We start from the raw sequence: 18,383 nt of genomic DNA on the forward strand, positions 1-18,383 counted from the left end.
CTGATAATACTCGTCTTTTCTATAAATGACTTTGCTGCACTGGAGAATCTTGGCTGTGAAACGTCGGCCAAGCTTAGGTCCGACGAAGTCAAAGCTAATCCAGGCTTGCCTAGGATTGTCTGTGAAGTGTAGCAAAAAAACCAACAACTACATTACTATTTCCTACCCCAATCTCTCATGCACACCAACAGCAACTTTATAAAAAGACTCAGGAAATATATAATGGATATGCTTTGCATAAAGATATATCACAATTGCGGGAAGATTGACAATATGGAAGCCTGTTTACCAGACAGAATAGGACATATTTGTAAAGGTGTGTAGTAGGTTATGGTATTGTATTGGTGAAAGGTCTTAGTTATCTACCAAAACGTCGGGGGCAGGACCTCTTATATATATACAATCTATGAGATCCAGACTAATCGTTCAAGGATACCCTGCAACGGCAATATCTTCTAAATCAGGACATTGCCTATGTCAAGTCCCGAGATATCCCGTGTCGCGGATCAAATACAATATGAAGGGTAAAATAAAGCAGCGCTCAAAGAAAGCAAACCCTGTATTATCTGCTGCGAAGAAAGCGGGATGATTGGGCTGTGGTAGCAACTGGTAAAGCCCACGACAGAAATATGGACCATATCTCAATTCCATTAGGCAGAATTGTTTTCAGTTATATTAACCACAACCGGAACAACCAGCAGCGACGCTACTAATGGTACTATTATTTATTTACATCTCCGAACAATTGATAGAGAAGCGACAGAACTTTTGCTTCCCAACCACTTTAGTAAGTCTACTATTTAATTTCTCTTTCTTTTACTGCGGTGCCTCTATAGTGCATACTGCATTCTTATTGCCTTCCCCAGTGGGTTAAGCCGAGTCTAAATCTATATTACACTACAGCAGAACAACAAAGGCCAACAGCAATGGAAGTACCAGAATTTGGATTAGTCTTGCTAACGCGCAACAACATTATCTAGGCCATTGTATCCGCCATTGTCATCCATCTATCTACCATTTTGAGTAATGAAGATTCGACTGACATAGAGAGCCTAATATACCTTAACCCTCCATCCCTAGCTATAATAAATTAGTGAAAATTTTGCTAGAATAGGGCAATTAACGCTGTGCAGGAACAAAGTCGCTTGCGTTGCTATTTCCCCTCCTATTACATCTGAACATATAAACATTGTTGTATTTGGCTAAGCGCAAATGTTATATTGGCACTTGAGAGTAGTCTATCGATGGCGCTATCGTGGACAGCATCTTGTTACGGTCTGGTCCTTTGTAACCGATCAACTCCTCATACAAACCCAGTCGCTTGCTCCATGACGGTACTTGTTACGATTGCGATGATTGGTTTAAGCTTTAACCATGTTGGCGCTACGATATAACGGGCCGTAGCATCCTTGATCAATGTCTACAGGACCAGCCCTGCCTTGTCAATAACGTTGTGCCAGCTTCAGATCACAACATTTCAGATCATACCATAGCAGGGGGTAACAGAGCGGTTACGATAATGGTAGCCAATAATACAGCGTATCCTTTCCGCAATAAACGCATGCAACGGGCCTTTTGTTATTGCCCCGCCTGGTTCCTTTGTAAGTTAGGCCTGCGTGCCGGCACTTTTGGATATCGGCGGCGGGGGTTGTTTCGGAGGATATTGAGTCTGGGCATTACCACCATTCCGGCTAGGTAAGGAAAATAAATCTCTTGGCCGGAGCAAAATCTAGATTAGGTAGCGCTACCAATCATCTAAGAGGATTATAGTTGTATTTCATCTACTCGTGCATCTCGATGCCGCTTCCGCTTCGAATAATTGTTCCACCTGCTACATAGGGAAGCTCTTATCTCCTCCACAGCTAACCCTTGTCCGCAAACCATTATTAGCCGCACTTGAGCGAGATGCGCCACAGGATTCGACTTGCCTTATATAGCAGGTATTAGTAACAGCTAGGAACAGAAACGGGATCGACATGTGAATATCGTCACCTCGCGTATAGCTTAGCTCCCCAAGCCTCTCGAGTAGGGACGAGAGCGTTTAATCTCAGGTCTGTCTAAGAAGTTTCTGGCAGTTGCAACAACTGCATATGGGCCGCTTTACCCGTGTACAAAGGATTTGAATACACATGATTCGGTTAGGACGGAAGAGTATCAAGTTGTATAATCAAAAGTTCGATTGACGTGATCAGACATGCTGTAAACCTCATCAAGATGCTGAGGGAGCATCTTGCAGTAAAGAGGAATATTGTGTATAAAAGCCTGGCATCACGCCCCCAACATCAAGAATTTGACTCAACAGCATTCACACTATACATCTGTTTGTCCTCAGCTAAACATCTCCGTCTACTGACGCCATGCTCTTCTCCTCAATTGCCATTGTTGCGGCGGCAACTGCTGCCTTGGCATCGCCGGTAAAGCCAAGTGCCAAGACTGCCGCGCTATCAGTGAAGCGTGTCTCGAACGTCAAATCATTGAAGAATATTGTCCAAAAGGGCCAGGCACGCATCAACAAGATCAACGGCGTCAAAGACATCGAGGCCAGAGCTAGCGGCCCAGCCACCAACGAGGATGTTAGCTATGTTGCCTCGGTCACTATTGGTGGTAAATCCTGGGACCTCATCGTCGACACTGGATGTAAGTCATTACTACATAGACACTGAGCAACGCATGTGCTGACATGATATTCTGACTAGCTTCAAACACGTGGTGTGGTGCCCAAAGCTCATGCGAGCCTTCATCTACTGGCAAGTCCACGGGCGGTTCCGTCCAGGTTAGCTATGGTTCCGGCTCCTTCTCCGGCACCGAGTACAAGGACACAGTTAGCTTCGGTGGTTTGACTGTCACATCACAGTCGGTTGGAGCTGCCCGTTCATCCTCTGGCTTTTCAGGTGTCGATGGAATTATTGGCTTTGGTCCGGTGGATCTCACTGAGGACACCGTCTCCAACGCCAACACGGTTCCAACCTTCCTGGATAATCTCTACAGCCAAGGTTCCATCTCGACTGAGGTGCTGGGTGTTTCCTTCAAGCCAGAGTCTGGCAGTGACAGTGATGACACCAACGGCGAGTTGACCCTCGGCGGTACTGATAGCTCCAAGTACACGGGCTCTCTCACCTACTTCTCAACTCTCAAGAGTGGCTCTGCTGCTCCCTACTGGGGCATCTCTATTGCTAGTTTCACCTACGGCTCGACGACCCTCGCATCGTCTGCGACTGGCATTGTCGACACTGGTACTACGCTCATCTACATCCCCACCAAGGCTTACAATGCATTCCTGTCTGCCGCTGGTGGCAAGACTGACAGCTCTTCTGGCCTCGCCGTCTTCTCAAAAGCGCCAACATCCAACTTTGCTATCAAGTTTGGCTCAACGACCTACACCCTCACACCTTCTCAATACTTGGTTCCCACCTCTCAGTACAGCTTCTACGGACTCAGCTCTGGAAAGTACTACGCTTGGATTAACGACGGTGGCAGCTCGGGTGTGAACACCATTATTGGCCAGAAGTTCCTGGAAAACTACTACTCCGTTTTTGATACTACCAACGGCCGCATCGGCTTTGCTACCGCCGCTTAAATGAATGCATGTTCATTTTGCTCCTGCTCATGAACACAACCACAGCGTAGTCTTCACGGGCAATTATCACTTATTGTCCTAGATGGTGAATATGTTGATTCATTGGAGGGCTGCGAGGCAGCTGGGGATTCACACCTGTTTTAGTACTCACGAGTAGTGCCAGTCTGAGTTAGCTTCCAGCTCTAAGTGTAGTGGGAATAAATGCGTTAAACTATATATTCTTAAATTGAGAGTGATGTATGAACACTATAACAGATAGAGGTTAATTTATTTTCCACCGACGATGCCGCTTGACTTTACACGACCGCGTACAACGGATGCTATGACTACATGTAATCTAGACCAAACCAGCTACAGCACTGAGTGGATCTCCGTAAGCATCATCTGGATTGTCTCCGACGCAGTGATGGCACCACAAATGGTTGCCCGGGTCGTGCGCTTTCTTGATGGCCAGCAGCTGTTGGTATAATGCCTGGCCCCAATAGCGAGATGTCCAATTGTGCATGACGTAGGAGCTCTCAGAGAAATAGCTGTTCGGACCAATGCGATACAAAGTGTGCATTGACTGTTGGGTGGTCAACGTACGCGCATTCCATAGCATCACAGCTGAGCGAAAGCCAGGTGAGATGGCCGTATCGCCTGGCTGTGGACTCCCCAGATTGCCAGTCAACGAAGTGTAGAGGTAGTGAAAGCCACAGCGATGACCCGTTGGATCTGGCGAAGTTGTGTCAGGATTCTTCAAGGATGCCACGCAAATATCCAGCACCTCCATCATCGTGGGGGCGAACTTCGTTTCCATGGCTTGTCGTGACACAAAAACCGAATTTTGGGAGCCGGTAGCATTGTCAGAAGGCGGGTGTGGAGCAGGGAGAGGATTACCGACGGCGAGCAGAAATTTGTCGGCCGGCATGCTGAGCACATAGTCATAGGCCGACTTGAAGTTACGCTCCTCTACGGCCGTCACCTCCAGCACTGACTTGAGTCGGTCGCGGAATAGACGGTAATTCGGCTCCTTTTCACCCCCTGCGTAGAAATATTCGAAATTGAATTTCCATGTGACTGCGCAAAGACCGCCGGTCTTATAATTGGAAGTATCGATGAAGAATGCTGCCTGCGTGCTGACCTTGGAATTCAACATGAGCGTCCAAGCAGAGAATCGACTCCACATGGCCCTCAGCCACTCATATCCGAACGGACTCGAATCGGGACAGAAGGTGCCGTTTTGGATCATCAAGACGTGGCTGAGACCACCATCGGGGACAGCGTGTGCCCGGATGGTCATGGAGAGAATCACACCCCACACGCCTCCACCGCCGCCGCGCATGGCCCAGAAGAGCTGCGGGTTGTGCCGTCGGCTGGCCACCTTCTTGTGGACTACCGGTTGACCGTGTGCGTCCTGACCGACTTGCATGACTTCAATCTCCAGCACATTGTCCACACCGAGCCCCATGGAGGGGCCAAAGGGGCCATGGCCGCCCCCGAGATGGAAGCCGACCATGCCAACCGTGGAGCACCAGCCTGACGCGATGACGCGGTTGTACTGCTTAGAGAAGGCGTGCATCTCGGCGAAGACTGCGCCTGCGCCAAACTTGAATGCACCGCTCGGAGCAAGGACTGGGTCCTCCTCCCACTTGGAGATGAAAGATTTGTCTTTGAGCAAAATGGTTCGAATGAGGATTCCGCCGGTCGGGCAGGAGTTGCGACTGTTGTACTCGTGGCCTGAACCGGATGTCGAAATGCATAACCGGTGACGTACGGCGAAGTTCAAGGCGCTGGCAACGTGGCGCTCGTTGAGAGGGAACACCACAATGAATGGATTCCAATCTCGGTATTCATTCTGGTGGAGAGCCGCTTTGCACATGTCCGACACATTGTTCCATTCTGTGGAGTTGCTGGATGCCTTGAAGCATGAGCGCCTCATCTCATCCACATCCTCATAATAATACAGGGCCTTAAAGCCCGTAGGCGTATTTCCCAGGCCATAAAAGGATTGGTTGTTGAAGGAGCCGGTTGGCACTGGTGCCGGCTGCGGCTGCGGGTAACTAGTCCACTTGAGACCGAGCCGTGGTTCATTGGGGTCTAACTCTTGCTCCAGCTCTTGGATGGCCGTCTTGGTGGGCCAGCAACTGGAGTCATCAGGCGTGCACCAATCGTGGCGTATCTGGAGCAGATCTGTTACATCGCGTGGCTGTGGGGACCGAGTGGATGGCACCGACTTGGCCGGGTCGCAGGATCCAGCTCCGCAGTAATCGTTCTCCGGGCCACAGGAATAAGAACAATGTAAGCTACATGGGTTGCAACGGCCCATGGCCCATTGCGTGTGCGGCGGGAGGAAGCTTTCTTCCAAGTCATCTGGCGCCAGTCGATTCGGCGCACCGCAACGAAGGGTAGCGTAGGAATAGACCGGATGATATTGGAACTGGAAATGGCAGGTGGTGATGCTGCCACTGGTGCTGGCGAGGAATATCGTATTATGACCATCATCTGAATGGGTGACCGCGTAGCGTTGCACTCCGCGACTTGGGTAATTTGGCCATTCTAGTGATGCCTGGCCGTCGGCAGTGAAGTTCCATCGAGCCAGACCCTCTTGATAGAGGTTGGATACTTGGAGCGAGCGCCATATGCCTAGCAGTGCTGAAGGTACACCCGCAATGCCCGGTTGATATGGGCTCAGAGGGCTGGGCTTAGACGCCTTGCTAACTGGTGAGTGCTGCAGTGGAGCGGCGGCAGGTTTAATGTCGGGCGAGAAGACACAGCCCGGGGCCAAAGGTGACTTGCAGCGAAACATGAGGAAGTTGCCACAGTTGGGAGTGTCCATTGCAGCGTAAAAGTCGACAGGTGCCGGGACACCGGTGTGGTTACAAGCGAAGAAGGCCACCTCGAGGCCACTAATGTCTGGCAGTCGCTTGATCAGGCAGTCTTCCAAGTGGTGATTCGTACCACAGTTCTTCAAGACAATTTCTCGGTCGGATCGAGGTTCGTAAGCGCACGTTTGGGGGTAAGGGCTGTCAGTGGTGACTGTCAGAGTGTCCTCCGTAAAAGTCTGAGCGAACTCGAACTTGCCAGACCCGTGCTGCTCAGCTCCAAACGAACGCCATGTGCCCTTCCAGGGGGAGATTATGTCACTTGATAGCTCTGGCATCCCGAATCCAACATTGGGGATACTATAATTCTGGATTGGCATGGGTGCGTTGGTGGGATCAAGCAAGACAGTGCTGTCGAGATTGGCGGGAGGGCAGTTGGCCCAGGAGTCACTGCATGCAAAGCATTGATCACTGCACTCGCGAGACATCCTGGGGACACTATTCACCGTGTTGTCCGTCCAGCCAATTGTGGCGAGATATGCACATTGCACGCAGCTGGCACTGATGATCGGTTCCATATCCTGCAGCCTTTTCTGCAGAGCCGGGTTGGCGTTGTACTCATTGGTCAGCACGAAAGCTGTGCGGTAGTATGCTTCCTGCGGCATGCGAAACGCACTGCCGTCAGCCCCAGGTATGACGGCACATGTGCCGTGCTTCATCCACTCGGACAGGATGAAACACTGCATGGTGTTGTTGTACTTGGCGTCGGTCGGCCAATAGTAATGCAACAGACTTCCAAAAATTGTGAGATACGATTCGTCGAATTCTTCACCATGCTTACAGCCGTAGGGCTGATTCTTTTCTCCAATCCCACCTTGGGAGCCAGGCCACAGTCCGTGTAGCGTGACTTTAGGTGAGCCCGGGGCGAAGTCATTCTGCTGCAATGCCAGCGTGTAGCCGTCGGTAGGCAGCAGCCCTGCAGGCTTGTGCTTGCCATCGCACAGAGAGAAGGGAGGTGGTTTCTGCTGCATGCTTTTGTCTTTACCCAAAATGGTGCATCCCCGCGTCCACTTAAGGTTGCACGTATCAACGTGATAATTGACGGCACTGAAGCGCTTGTCAGGAATCGGGTTGGAGGCACAACTGTCCGAATGACCGGTACATGAGGCGGCAGCACCAGCGACCAGACACGCCAATGCGACCAAGACCAACCTAAGGCGTATGTGATACGGCCATAGCGTTGGCATTGCGCTTGGATGTGGCCGAGTCATCTCTGCTCGATGCACACCACTGTTTATGGCGTGCGTTGTCGATGATGTGTTCAGGCAATGGGTCTTCCACCACGCCAACTGTACTTTAATTATAAGTTTGTTCAGATAGATGGAAAGAGTAGAGACGCCTTCAAGAAAGAGTTGGTGATAAGAGAGTTCCCAGATCACAACATACATGATAAGCAGTCTATATATACATCTGATATGTTCAGTTCGGTGACTTGGATAATGATTGGCAGCCAGTGCCACCATTTGCGGCCTTCACCCAATCGCAAGCTTTGAGCCTACTTACTCATAATGATATGTCCAAACTGAGCGGGTTTCTTCTCCAAGAGGTGAAAAAGAGAGCTGATGAGCCGATAGTGTAATTTCAGCTGCTGCAGCCACCACTGCAAACTATTGAATGCGGGAGAACTGGGCGAGCTGATGCTGCTAGTAGGAGAGAAGACAGAGTGGTAGTGTGGCTCAGCGTGGGAGCTGAGACAGGGGTCAGACGGGAAGTGATTGGAAGTGAGCTCAGCTAGGCTAGGTAGATGCACCAGTGGCGGCTGGCGCTTCGCTCAAATGCATGAGACTCGAAGGGAGGAATTCTAGACTTTGACGTAGTATGAGTGTTATTAGCAGGGTTCTGAAGTTTGTGCAAAGCTCACTCAGTACAGCTGCGGTTGAGATGAACATTGACCGCTTTCCAAGCGCCTCTCTGGGTCACCTGTAGGATCCGCCTCCACAAGGGAGCCAAAGGCTTTGCAAACTATTGGTAACAACCGAAAGACCATCAGGGAGTGTCCCTCACCTTGCAACTACTCTTTGTGTATTACTTGATATATCAAACTCTACAACTACGATCCCAAATGGAAATATTGGTCTATAATACAACGTCTAGGCATCAATGCTATTAAGAACGGCAAAGCCATTTCCAGCACGCAAAATGCCATTAGCCAAGTCTACGCCTGCTTCGATGTGAACCCGGAAAGCTTCAGACTGACTAACTTACCCCTTTTTTTTTTTGTGAGATTGGGAGTCGGCGTAACTCGCACATATTCGGGCGACACCTTCACAAACAACGCCCGGTCAACTCAAATCGTGGACACGATACTTCTGCTACTTCATCAATATGTATTATATACTTTTATACAGTCATTGCCGTTGGAATTCATGTTGTAATTGTGAAAAACCACCTCATATGCGATCTAAAGTAACTAACCTAGCCCTGACCTAATGTAGACCACTGATATTTGCGAGTTTCGGCTTTGCTCGTAATGTTCGGTGAGTCGGATGTTTTCGGACTTTACAACGGAAACCCTTCTACATGACCTAGCTATTTAAGAAACAACAAAAGCCTTTACCAAGGAAAAAAGTTCAGATGAACTATCGTACTCACGTACTCTGAATAAAACACCCTTCTGTAATTTACTCTTCTCACACTGACTTTCAAATCACATAATGGTCTCCAATGGGAAAAGTTTGGAGCCTGTGGAACGGGTTGCGATGCAGCAGCAGGATGTGTGGTATGAACAATAGAGCACAGCCCATACGTAATACGCTATTAACAATCCATTTTGCTCAAGGTCCATTACAAATGAGGCGACCGCCGAATCTCTTATCCAACCTGTAGCAAAGATGGGCCAAGGCTTTTTGTAAGTGGCATTATACGCTGAACCGAATCAAAGTCGTTAATGGGAATTGAACTAGTGATTCCAATCCTCCCGACTTTGCAATCAATGCAGCAAAGGACGCGCTAGACAGAGTGGACTGCAACCAATATGCACCCACAAAGGTGAGACACTTTAACTATTAATTCGCGTTTGCTAAAAGCTGTTCATCTCGTAGGGCCGCTCTAGTCTGAGAAAATCCATTGTCCGGGAATACTCGCTGTTCTTCAATCGTGAATTGGACCCAGATACAGAGGTCACTGTAACAACGGGGGCAAACGAGGGTAAATATGGGGATCTGACTTTTCCTTATGTTGATCACTAAATAGTCAGCCAGGAATACTGTGCGCACTAATGGCCTTTATCTCCCCAGGAGACGAAGTCATTCTTTTTGAGCCATTCTTTGATCAGTAAGTCTCGAAGAATACATGATTCTACTATGAAAACTGACTATGGTTAGATATATTAGCAACATCGAGATGGCTGGCGGTATTATTCGCTATGTTCCCCTCAGCGCTCCTCAAGAGAATACTCTGCGGACCTCCTCAGCAGAGTGGACGATCGATTACAAGACTTTGAGTGATAGTTTCAATGAAAGAACCAAAATGATTGTAAGTCTTCTCAATGAGGAAATCACATTTCTTATGAAGCTAATGGGATAGATTATAAATTCACCGTGCGTTAATACTTCAACAATGTTATTTTCTTCTTATTAACTCCAATAGGCACAATCCCGTTGGAAAAATCTTCTCACACCCAGAATTAGAAACTATTGCATCTCTCTGTATAAAGCACGACGTTCTTATCCTTTCTGATGAAGTCTATGATCGACTATGCTACGTTCCGTTCACGAGAACGGCTACTCTGTCTGAAGATGTTTTTTCTCACACGCTCACTGTTGGATCAGCAGACAAAGCATTCCAAGCCACTGGTTGGAGAATTGGGTACTTGGTTGGACCTGATCACCTTATAAAGTATGTTGCCGCTGCTCATACTCGCATCTGCTACAGTAGCGTGTCTCCATTGCAAGAAGCAGTTGCTGTCGCGTTCGACAAAGCAAACCAGGTAGGATTCTGGGACTATAGTCAAAGAGAAATGAAACGAAAACTGGATATGTTCATTCGGGTTTTCGATGAGCTTAAAATTCCAGTTCGTGTACTCCTTCTCTTCAACACTTTAATCTCATGCTCATTAGCTTTCTTATAGTATTCCTATCCAGAAGGAGGGTATTTTGTTCTGGCAAATATGGCTTCGATCAAGCTTCCTGAGGGCTATCCATTTCCATTACACATTTCAAGCAGACCGCGGGACTTCAAGATTGCATACTTTCTCATTCGAGAGCTGGGAGTAGCGGCGATTCCTGTTTCAGAATTTTATAAAGAACAAACTACGGTGGCTGCAACCAATTACGTTCGGTTTGCAGTTTGCAAGACAGATGAAGTTCTCGAACAAGCCAAGGCAAAATTGCAACAACTTAAGAAATATATTGTTTAGAATTGTTCGGTAGCTACGAAGCTTAGTTCAGTTTCTGATGACTTGATTAATTCTCATCTTAGCTAAGAGATACGAATTCTTTCACAATTAGTCATATCTCAGCTAGCCTCACGTTCCAACAAATACCAACACCATCCGTCGCGAAATATCAATAGCTGCCGCTGTCATTAACTTTGAAAGCATGTTCTGCAGCTATCATACATCAGGTGTTCATATCCATTACTAAATTGGATATTGGGAGAATGTCTAGATCGTTTAATAACTCAGAAAAATAGGCATTCCAGTCGCTATTGGGCATTAGCACAGTTAGAAACCAAATAAAGCATAAACCTTATCTCACTCTGCAATTTCTGTTGTAGGGAATACGCCTCATTCATCTCCTGAGCCTGTTGGGGGATTAACGATCCCATTTTGATCGTCCCTGGAAGCCAAGTTACGGGCTGCGTTTTGCCGAACAACATTCTTCACTGTTTTCAGCAGTTGAATATGAGGCTCTGATAACCACTGAGAATCATCAACCGTCGTATTGTCAGCCGCACCAGGAGAGGATCCTGCAGACTCAAAAAGGTCAATAGTCCTTTTTTGGAGATCCAAAATTATAGAGTCGTTCTTTGTTTCCTCCCAGATGCTTGTCAGTAAAATTGAACTCAATGTCGTGTGGATCGTTGACCAAGTTCGAAGGGGTACAATGCTTAAAGTATGGAACTCAAGAAAAGCCCGCAATGCGTTTGTAAAGCTTTCCTTGGCTCTCATTCGGGCTCTTTCATATTCAGATGTATTTGTATCGCGACAAGCCTTTCCAAGAGCTGGCCTACAAATGACAGTCTCAAGAAATGATGTGTTCAATCGAAAGGCTAAAAAATAGAGACATTCTTGCAAGTTTTCACATTGATCCTGGTTGCGTAAATGGGACTGAGCGCTGTCTCGAATACGATCGAGAATTGTGAGCCATTGCATAGAGAGAGCTATTTGGGAGTGCCCTGTCTCATGCCTTTCGAGAATTGCCATTGCAAGTTGGCAGATATAATGCATGGCTTCTGTGAATGAAAGGCTCTTAGGAAGCAAGAAACTTTCGAAGGAATATCCAGATCTTGATAGTGCAGCAGGAAGTCGACCATGGCAAAGACTAAGAAGGCTATCCTGCCACACAATGGAGAGCCTAATGGTTAGGTTAGAGAAACAACCGCTTATGACTAAGTCTGAGATAGATACCATGTTTTTCTATTGGTAGTTTTCACAGTCTTGGAATCGCTGGGAGAGGCTGATGATGATGATGATGAGTCGTCCATATCTAGCCCCAACGCCTGGCCCAAGCGTATAGTACAGCCTAGAAGTGCTGAGGAAGCATCAGACTGGCCATTGTTCTGCAGAACATTTCCAATGACCAGCAAAGCTTGTATAGCCTGGACAGTAGGGCGACATAGATAGTTAGCAAGTCGAAGGGTTTGGAAAGCCTTGCGAACTATCACGCCGATTAGTACATGCTTGATTTGCCGGATATTCATTCCACACACTCAGATCACGAGATATATGTGCTCTTGAAACGTGGCTCAAGTCTGAGAACTGGACCCCTGACGCCATGGTAGCAAGGATCAATCCAATCTGACCCAGGTATTTATCATCAGTCCAGCGGTGAGATTCCTTGAGTGGGTCGCTAAGCTCGCCAGTATCGAGTGATTTCAAATAAAGACGAAGTTCTAACTCAAAATCATTAATGTCGGCAAGAATTGGATTGAATGGAAAGACGAATGCTCGGTACAAGTGAAAATACCTATACGTGTTCGCGATCAGCTAGATGATAAATGAATGAGCTACGCGTTACTGCTTACTTCAGCACCTCTTCCTTCTTTGGTAGAATCTCTAGTAGAGAAGTCCATCGATCCTGAGAAGATTTTACTTTCATAAATGGATAGTCGCGGTATGTGTTTTGTAGGCCCAGCATTTGTTCCACGTCATCTTGAGTAGAAGACTCCCCTTCTCTCCTTTGAAGACGAACAATGACCGCAGCAGTATTACCTCTGGATACTAGGTGGCTATTAAAATTGCCATGAAGTGTTGGATAATCGGTGATAATCTGATGCGAAGAAGCAGATTCATCAATCTCTGGCTGTCTTTCAGAGTGCGGTGTCGACGCTCTATCTGCTTAACTATACGTTAGCATAAGTGTGTATTAGCGGGCCAACTGGCAAACAATCAAGAATTCTAAGATTACCGGGGCTTTTCCTGTCGCTTTCTTGTCTGAAGTTAGTATATACACAAATTTCTGGATGACCGCGTTTTTCGCAAGTCTTGCAAGGCGATTTGCTGTCACATTTGACTTTTCGCAGTCTGCACGGATAGCACGCCTTGCTGTCCCTCTGTCTCTTTCTTAGTCTTAAGATTCGGTCAATTTCTTCCTGGTCAACCGTCTTGTTGCGCGTAGTGCGACGGTCGGATTGACTATCCATACTGAGTCAATTCCTTTTTCCGAATATTCCGAGTCTGGAAGCAAGCAAGCGCAAGTATGGTAATGAAAATAAGCTCTGTACTTCTATAGTTGTTAGACTAAGGGGTCGAAGATTGCATGTAAGTAGTGACATCGTGTATGTCACGTGAGGTTGTTCAGGTCAATATTACTTGCATTCCAGAATGAGGTCCTCAGTTTTGCGAAAAGGGCCACAGTGTGTAGCAAATTCATTCAATTTGATACGTATTCAGTCAATCTGATTCAGAATTATTCCTCATTATTTGGCTATCTTCCTGCATCGGAGTTCCTATCATATGGCTCTGTATACACGGCTAACCCCGTAATTAACTATGCCTTTGCAGTGGGCAGCAGATACAGAGTACCTTAGGTATATTAACGTGTCAAACATTTAGCTCCGTTACTTGTATGATCAAACTTCGTAACTAACAATATTGTTATCTTGCGTAAAGGTAGGTATTGCCAATGTGATGACAGCGAACAAGACCGAGTAAGCCCGAGCAAGGCCGAGAGTGACCGGTAAATACCGATAGCATGCGGAAGCGCAGTGCGGCAGAAAATGTTAAAAAGGATAACTAGGCAGTGAATTTCTGTTACTTCGATCCTAATGAGAACAGTTTAGAATCATGTCGTCCAATGTCATTGCACTTGATTGTATCATTGTTGGAGCTGGGCTTGCTGGTCTTGCAGCAGCGCAGGCACTGAAGCTTGCTGGACATCGAGTCAAGGTCTCACGATAAGACACAGTTTAAATACCGGTCACACTGCTGACAATTTCAACAGATTTTTGAGAAATCGTTGCAAAAAGGCGAAGTTGGTGCAGGAATCAATGCCACCGCAAATGCCACAAAAATTCTCAGCAGCTGGGGTAATATGAGACTAACCTAGAATACGCTTCGTCGATGCTAACTTGGCCGCGCAGGATTTGACTTCTCTCGAGCTCGCGCTCTTCCCTGTCGTGGGGTACTTTCTTACCTTTCTTCTGGTTCTAGTGTAACAGCATTGCGTCCAGCAGCTAATGAACATAATCATTGATAGTACCAGCTATTTAGCGCAAACACCCTCCAACTGCTTGAGATAGCATCTGTTGAGAACGTAAGTGAGCAACAATGCCGCTAATCTTAGTTGTTTAACTCTTATAATTGTTACCAGGACTATGAAGCGGATTTTCATTTTCTATATCGACCTGACTACCATAAAGAATTGAAACGATTAGCAACTACCCCGACAGACATAGGCAATGCGGCTACTCTTTATACTGGCATGAAGGTTGTTGATGTGGTATGATCTTTTTGTCTTGAAGTTCGGTATACCAGGTCACTAATATCCAAATAGGCCCCAGTAGAGGGATATATCGCATTGGCAGACGGCTCAAAACAGTATGCAGATCTGATTATCGGTGCTGACGGTATTCATGTGGGCGCCCTTGACGTTTCCATAGCCCATATTTATCTAATATTTCTAGTCAATTACAAGACAGCATGTATCGAAAGACGCCAGTCCAGTGAGAACTGGGTGGAACGCTTTCCGATTCACCATCCCAACAGTGAAACTGATGGGAATTCAGGGCGTCATGGATATTTACTCAAAAAAAAGTGGATGGTGGTCTGTCCTTACCTCTGATCATCAAGGACTTATTTGGTATGAATGCAAAGGGTTAGAATATCTGTTCGACAAATAGAGAGACTTGGAGTATAGTTCTAACTTGAGGATGTATAGGGGACAGCTTCAGAACTTTGTCGCTTATTATGAATCGGATGAGGATGTCGAATCAAAAGGTATAGTAACATTAAGACTTCTGTCTAGCTGATCTTAATGATTGTGTATAGGACTCGGCCAAAATGAATTACTATCGGAGCTTTTAGCAGAATTCTCAAAATTCAATCCTATTATTGTTTCTATTTTACGGTTAGTATTGAATATCCAGGCGCTGAATGAATTGATACGAACGATATTTAGCATAGCTGAAGATATCAAACCATGGATACTGCAGTATCAGTCACCCCTCGAAAGCTGGTCTCGAGGGCAGTTACTATTAGTTGGCGATGCTGCTCATCCCGTACGGCGCTCCATTTCAAGATTTGGAATTTTGATGTACGTCTGTGGCTGACACCGTCTCTACTTAAAGGTACACTCTGTTCAATCCGGGCAAGGTGTAAATCTAGCTATTGAAGACGCAGGTGCCTTGGAAATGCTTTTCGGTAACATCAAGTCAAAAGATGAAATATTAGACCGAATTACAACGTTCCAAAACGTTCGTTGTAAACGGGCAGGAGCTGTCCAAGTTCTGTCGCGGATCAAACGTGGAACAGAATATCAAGAGGCAAATGTCTTGGACAAATGGCTACCAAGTCACATACGAGTGTTCGATGGCACGTCTCGAGATCTATTTATTTATGGGTCGGTCGATCTCTATTATTCCATAATTATTTGCTCCAAAAGATTCTGGTTTTCTAACATTTTACAGGCATGATGTTGTTCTTGAGTGTATGTTAGCAATATCTGGAGGGAGTGGAAATGCATAGGATAATATTGTTAGACTCAGTGGTATAGGGAAGTAGTTAGTTTCGGAAGGTATGTTTGACTTGATAAAAGCAATCCATGTGGGAATTGCGAATTGAACCGATTAAATACTACAAAGGAATCAAGCAGCTGATTAAAGAGTACATGAAGTTTCTTTTGATACTCATTTTTCTGGGTAGTTCGTCCTTCTTACTCAGGAGCAATATGGGTAATAGATATATAGTTTATTCGGTAGCCATTAGGTATTTGAGAACTCAATATGTTCCCCACGCTGTTTATCCAAGTCAGCGTTATTCTCTGCGCCATTTGTTTCTTGCATATTCCCATGATTAGCCTCTGTTACATTTGCATTTTGCTGAAGAGAAAGGTCAATGCCCAATTTCTCTGGCCCGATAATGACGATAATAAATAGAAATGCGTATGCACATGCAGCAAATATGCAAATCACTTTACCATAATCATACTGATTGGTCATACCGCTATTCAAGCTTGCAGGCTTATCCAGAGGAAACCTTTCTCCAATAGTAGCTTCGATAGTTGATGAAGCAGACGAGGCAAGGTTGCCCAACTGATACGAGGTACCCACAACGAAGGTTCGCAGAGCTGCGGGGGAAAGCTCCATTAAATGAATTGGCACGACACCACAGGCACCCTGAATGGCGAATTGCTGGAAAAATGCCGCTGCAATGATAGCCTTCGTATGGATAAATGTGTACGGATATAATAACGCAGCTCCCAACACGAACATGCAGAGCATACTAAGTCTTCGTCCAAATATTTGGGAGCAGTATCCAATGATTGTACCTCCGATAATGGCTCCAAAGTTGGAGACGACTTGCACGATAGTTACCGTGGTAGCCGAGAAATTGTATTGGTTCTTCAACAATGTCGGATATAGATCTTGCGTCCCATGAGCCTAGTATTAATGAGTTAGTCGAGCTGCTGTTCTCTTATCTATGATCCCACTTACTAAAAAGTTGAGCCCTGCCATAAGCAATACAAGGTAGATCAAGAGTACCCAGTGTTGCTTCACAGCTATTTTCCCTTCCTTCATGAACGTTTGTGCAGCAGAAGGCTCCTCCTCTCGAATTCTTTTACGTTCCAGAAAGGTCTCTGTCTCAGGGAGACATAATCTCAGAATAATGATGAGGACAGGAGGGCCCGCCCCAAACCAGTACAGTGGCCTCCAGCCGTGAGGAGTTGTATTAACCAAAGCTCTTGAAAAAGCAGTCGCGAGAAGGTATCCAAAGGCATAACCTTGCTGGAGTATGCCGGAAAAGAGACCGCGTGCGGCAGGGGGACAGTCTTCCAGAGCGGTCGCAGCGGCGTTTCCGTATAAGCCACCCATAGCAATTCCATATAATGCTCTGACTACCAGGAATTGGACGTATGTCTGACAGAATCCAGTAGCCATTTCGAACACGACAAAAAGGATGTTATTGATAATGAAGGGCCTATACGAGCCAAGAATTAGTGGTCAGAGACATTTTCATACAGTTGTCGAGATCCAATCAGTCTTCATACCATTTTCTTCCGTATCTGTCTGCTGCAACTCCAAAGATGGCCGCTCCAATAGACCTGAACATGAGAACAAGAGTGATACCCCAAGTAATGTCTGCATTACTCTTGTTGAACGATTGGGCAATCTCCGTGACTGTCAAAGGGACCGTGAAGAAATCAAAGGCGTCCCAAGTCCAGCCAGCGAATCCGACGAGAAAGAATAACCATTGTTGTTTGCTTAACAGGAAGAATAATTTCAGAGGGTTGGGAGTCTTGTTCATTGGAGGTTTCAGCGTTGTCAGCCTGGTCATGATGTATTGACCAGCTATAGGCCGATTTCGTTCCATATGAGACGCATCTTGGACTTGGGCTTCCATCTCACCAGCAGAGCTGAATTCTGCTGTCATGGTTGGGAATAAGAGCCAACACGAGTAGATTGATTGAAATGACAACTTCGAAGAACAAGTTGTCGTATATGGGGTAGAGATCCCTCTGATAGTAAGAAAGATGGATCTACCAGGTCTTCTGGCTCAGTCCGTTGGCCATTTTATACGATGGAGATAAAGACGCTAGAAGGTATTGAAGTGCCAATCCTCTCATTTGTCGGTCAGTTGGTGGCATAGGGATATACTCTGTTGCTGCTGTCGCCCAGATTCCCCGCAAACTTGCCCACATCAAACCTAGATCCAGAACCCCACGTTTCCCCGGAATGAGCTACCAGTCATATGGCTTTATTTTGCTCAGTAAACTCTTAGTTTAGGTTTAGGCTGGGTGGTGTAGACGAGTGGCTTTTCTTGGGCACGTCTGGTCATATTTTTGTGTCGGCGCCGACCGGCCCGGGGCCACCAAGTTGAAGGACAGCGGCCCGGAACGGAGAGCCTCTACATATTTGGAGTGAATATCTCAGAAATGCATGATGAAGAATAGTTTGGTGATAGACAAGTGTAGTTCCGGGATATCCGGCTCGGCTGATAGTATAAGAGAGTACGGTTAATTTCGGTTTGCTACACAATAGGAGATTTGCCACTCCGGTGGTTATTCTCGGCAAATACGTGACGATAGAATGACCTGCTGAATCGTATATAGTTGCTGTGAAGG

General features: G+C 46.5%; 7 protein-coding genes across 7 annotated transcripts; 4 read left to right on the forward strand and 3 right to left on the reverse strand.

Moving 5' to 3' along the window:
- Positions 1–2,288: 2,288 nt before the first annotated feature.
- On the forward strand, positions 2,289–3,858 carry V8C40DRAFT_257228 (aspartic peptidase domain-containing protein). Its single transcript, XM_083218447.1, has 2 exons — positions 2,289–2,637; positions 2,697–3,858. The coding sequence occupies exons 1-2, from the start codon at positions 2,358–2,360 to the stop codon at positions 3,575–3,577; spliced, it is 1,161 nt and encodes a 386-aa protein (XP_083068003.1). The 5' UTR covers positions 2,289–2,357; the 3' UTR covers positions 3,578–3,858.
- On the reverse strand, positions 3,702–7,628 carry V8C40DRAFT_283534 (uncharacterized protein; the record flags this gene model as incomplete). Its single annotated transcript, XM_083221967.1, has 1 exon — positions 3,702–7,628. One exon carries the CDS (start codon positions 7,626–7,628, stop codon positions 3,915–3,917), a length of 3,714 nt encoding a protein of 1,237 aa, XP_083068004.1. The 3' UTR covers positions 3,702–3,914.
- Positions 7,629–9,095: 1,467 nt separating this feature from the next.
- V8C40DRAFT_283538 (pyridoxal phosphate-dependent aminotransferase) lies at positions 9,096–10,798 on the forward strand (the record flags this gene model as incomplete). The annotated part of the gene is made up of 7 exons (XM_083221968.1): positions 9,096–9,160; positions 9,221–9,289; positions 9,494–9,588; positions 9,642–9,714; positions 9,765–9,919; positions 10,065–10,453; positions 10,511–10,798. The coding sequence occupies 7 exons, from the start codon at positions 9,096–9,098 to the stop codon at positions 10,796–10,798; spliced, it is 1,134 nt and encodes a 377-aa protein (XP_083068005.1).
- A 273-nt stretch (positions 10,799–11,071) lies between these two features.
- V8C40DRAFT_283543 (Zn(II)2Cys6 transcription factor) lies at positions 11,072–13,300 on the reverse strand. Its single transcript, XM_083221969.1, has 5 exons — positions 13,011–13,300; positions 12,628–12,940; positions 12,313–12,569; positions 12,011–12,260; positions 11,072–11,957 (listed from the first exon to the last, which is right to left on the reverse strand). The coding sequence occupies exons 1-5, from the start codon at positions 13,243–13,245 to the stop codon at positions 11,168–11,170; spliced, it is 1,845 nt and encodes a 614-aa protein (XP_083068006.1). The 5' UTR covers positions 13,246–13,300; the 3' UTR covers positions 11,072–11,167.
- Positions 13,301–13,888: 588 nt separating this feature from the next.
- V8C40DRAFT_270561 (uncharacterized protein) lies at positions 13,889–15,072 on the forward strand (the record flags this gene model as incomplete). The annotated part of the gene is made up of 8 exons (XM_083220198.1): positions 13,889–13,990; positions 14,046–14,130; positions 14,185–14,225; positions 14,301–14,357; positions 14,415–14,543; positions 14,598–14,678; positions 14,728–14,903; positions 14,982–15,072. 8 exons carry the CDS (start codon positions 13,889–13,891, stop codon positions 15,070–15,072), a joined length of 762 nt encoding a protein of 253 aa, XP_083068007.1.
- A 357-nt stretch (positions 15,073–15,429) lies between these two features.
- V8C40DRAFT_257231 (uncharacterized protein) lies at positions 15,430–15,886 on the forward strand. Its single transcript, XM_083218448.1, has 2 exons — positions 15,430–15,662; positions 15,730–15,886. Exons 1-2 carry the CDS (start codon positions 15,454–15,456, stop codon positions 15,785–15,787), a joined length of 267 nt encoding a protein of 88 aa, XP_083068008.1. The 5' UTR covers positions 15,430–15,453; the 3' UTR covers positions 15,788–15,886.
- Positions 15,887–16,023: 137 nt separating this feature from the next.
- On the reverse strand, positions 16,024–17,845 carry V8C40DRAFT_283547 (carboxylic acid transporter protein-like protein; the record flags this gene model as incomplete). The annotated part of the gene is made up of 3 exons (XM_083221970.1): positions 17,310–17,845; positions 16,756–17,239; positions 16,024–16,701 (listed from the first exon to the last, which is right to left on the reverse strand). The coding sequence occupies exons 1-3, from the start codon at positions 17,690–17,692 to the stop codon at positions 16,024–16,026; spliced, it is 1,545 nt and encodes a 514-aa protein (XP_083068009.1). The 5' UTR covers positions 17,693–17,845.
- Positions 17,846–18,383: the final 538 nt, after the last annotated feature.

This window comes from Trichoderma camerunense, assembly GCF_050948025.1.
Source record: "Trichoderma camerunense strain CBS 138272 chromosome Unknown V8C40scaffold_24, whole genome shotgun sequence".
In the NCBI taxonomy this organism is placed as follows: domain Eukaryota; kingdom Fungi; phylum Ascomycota; class Sordariomycetes; order Hypocreales; family Hypocreaceae; genus Trichoderma; species Trichoderma camerunense.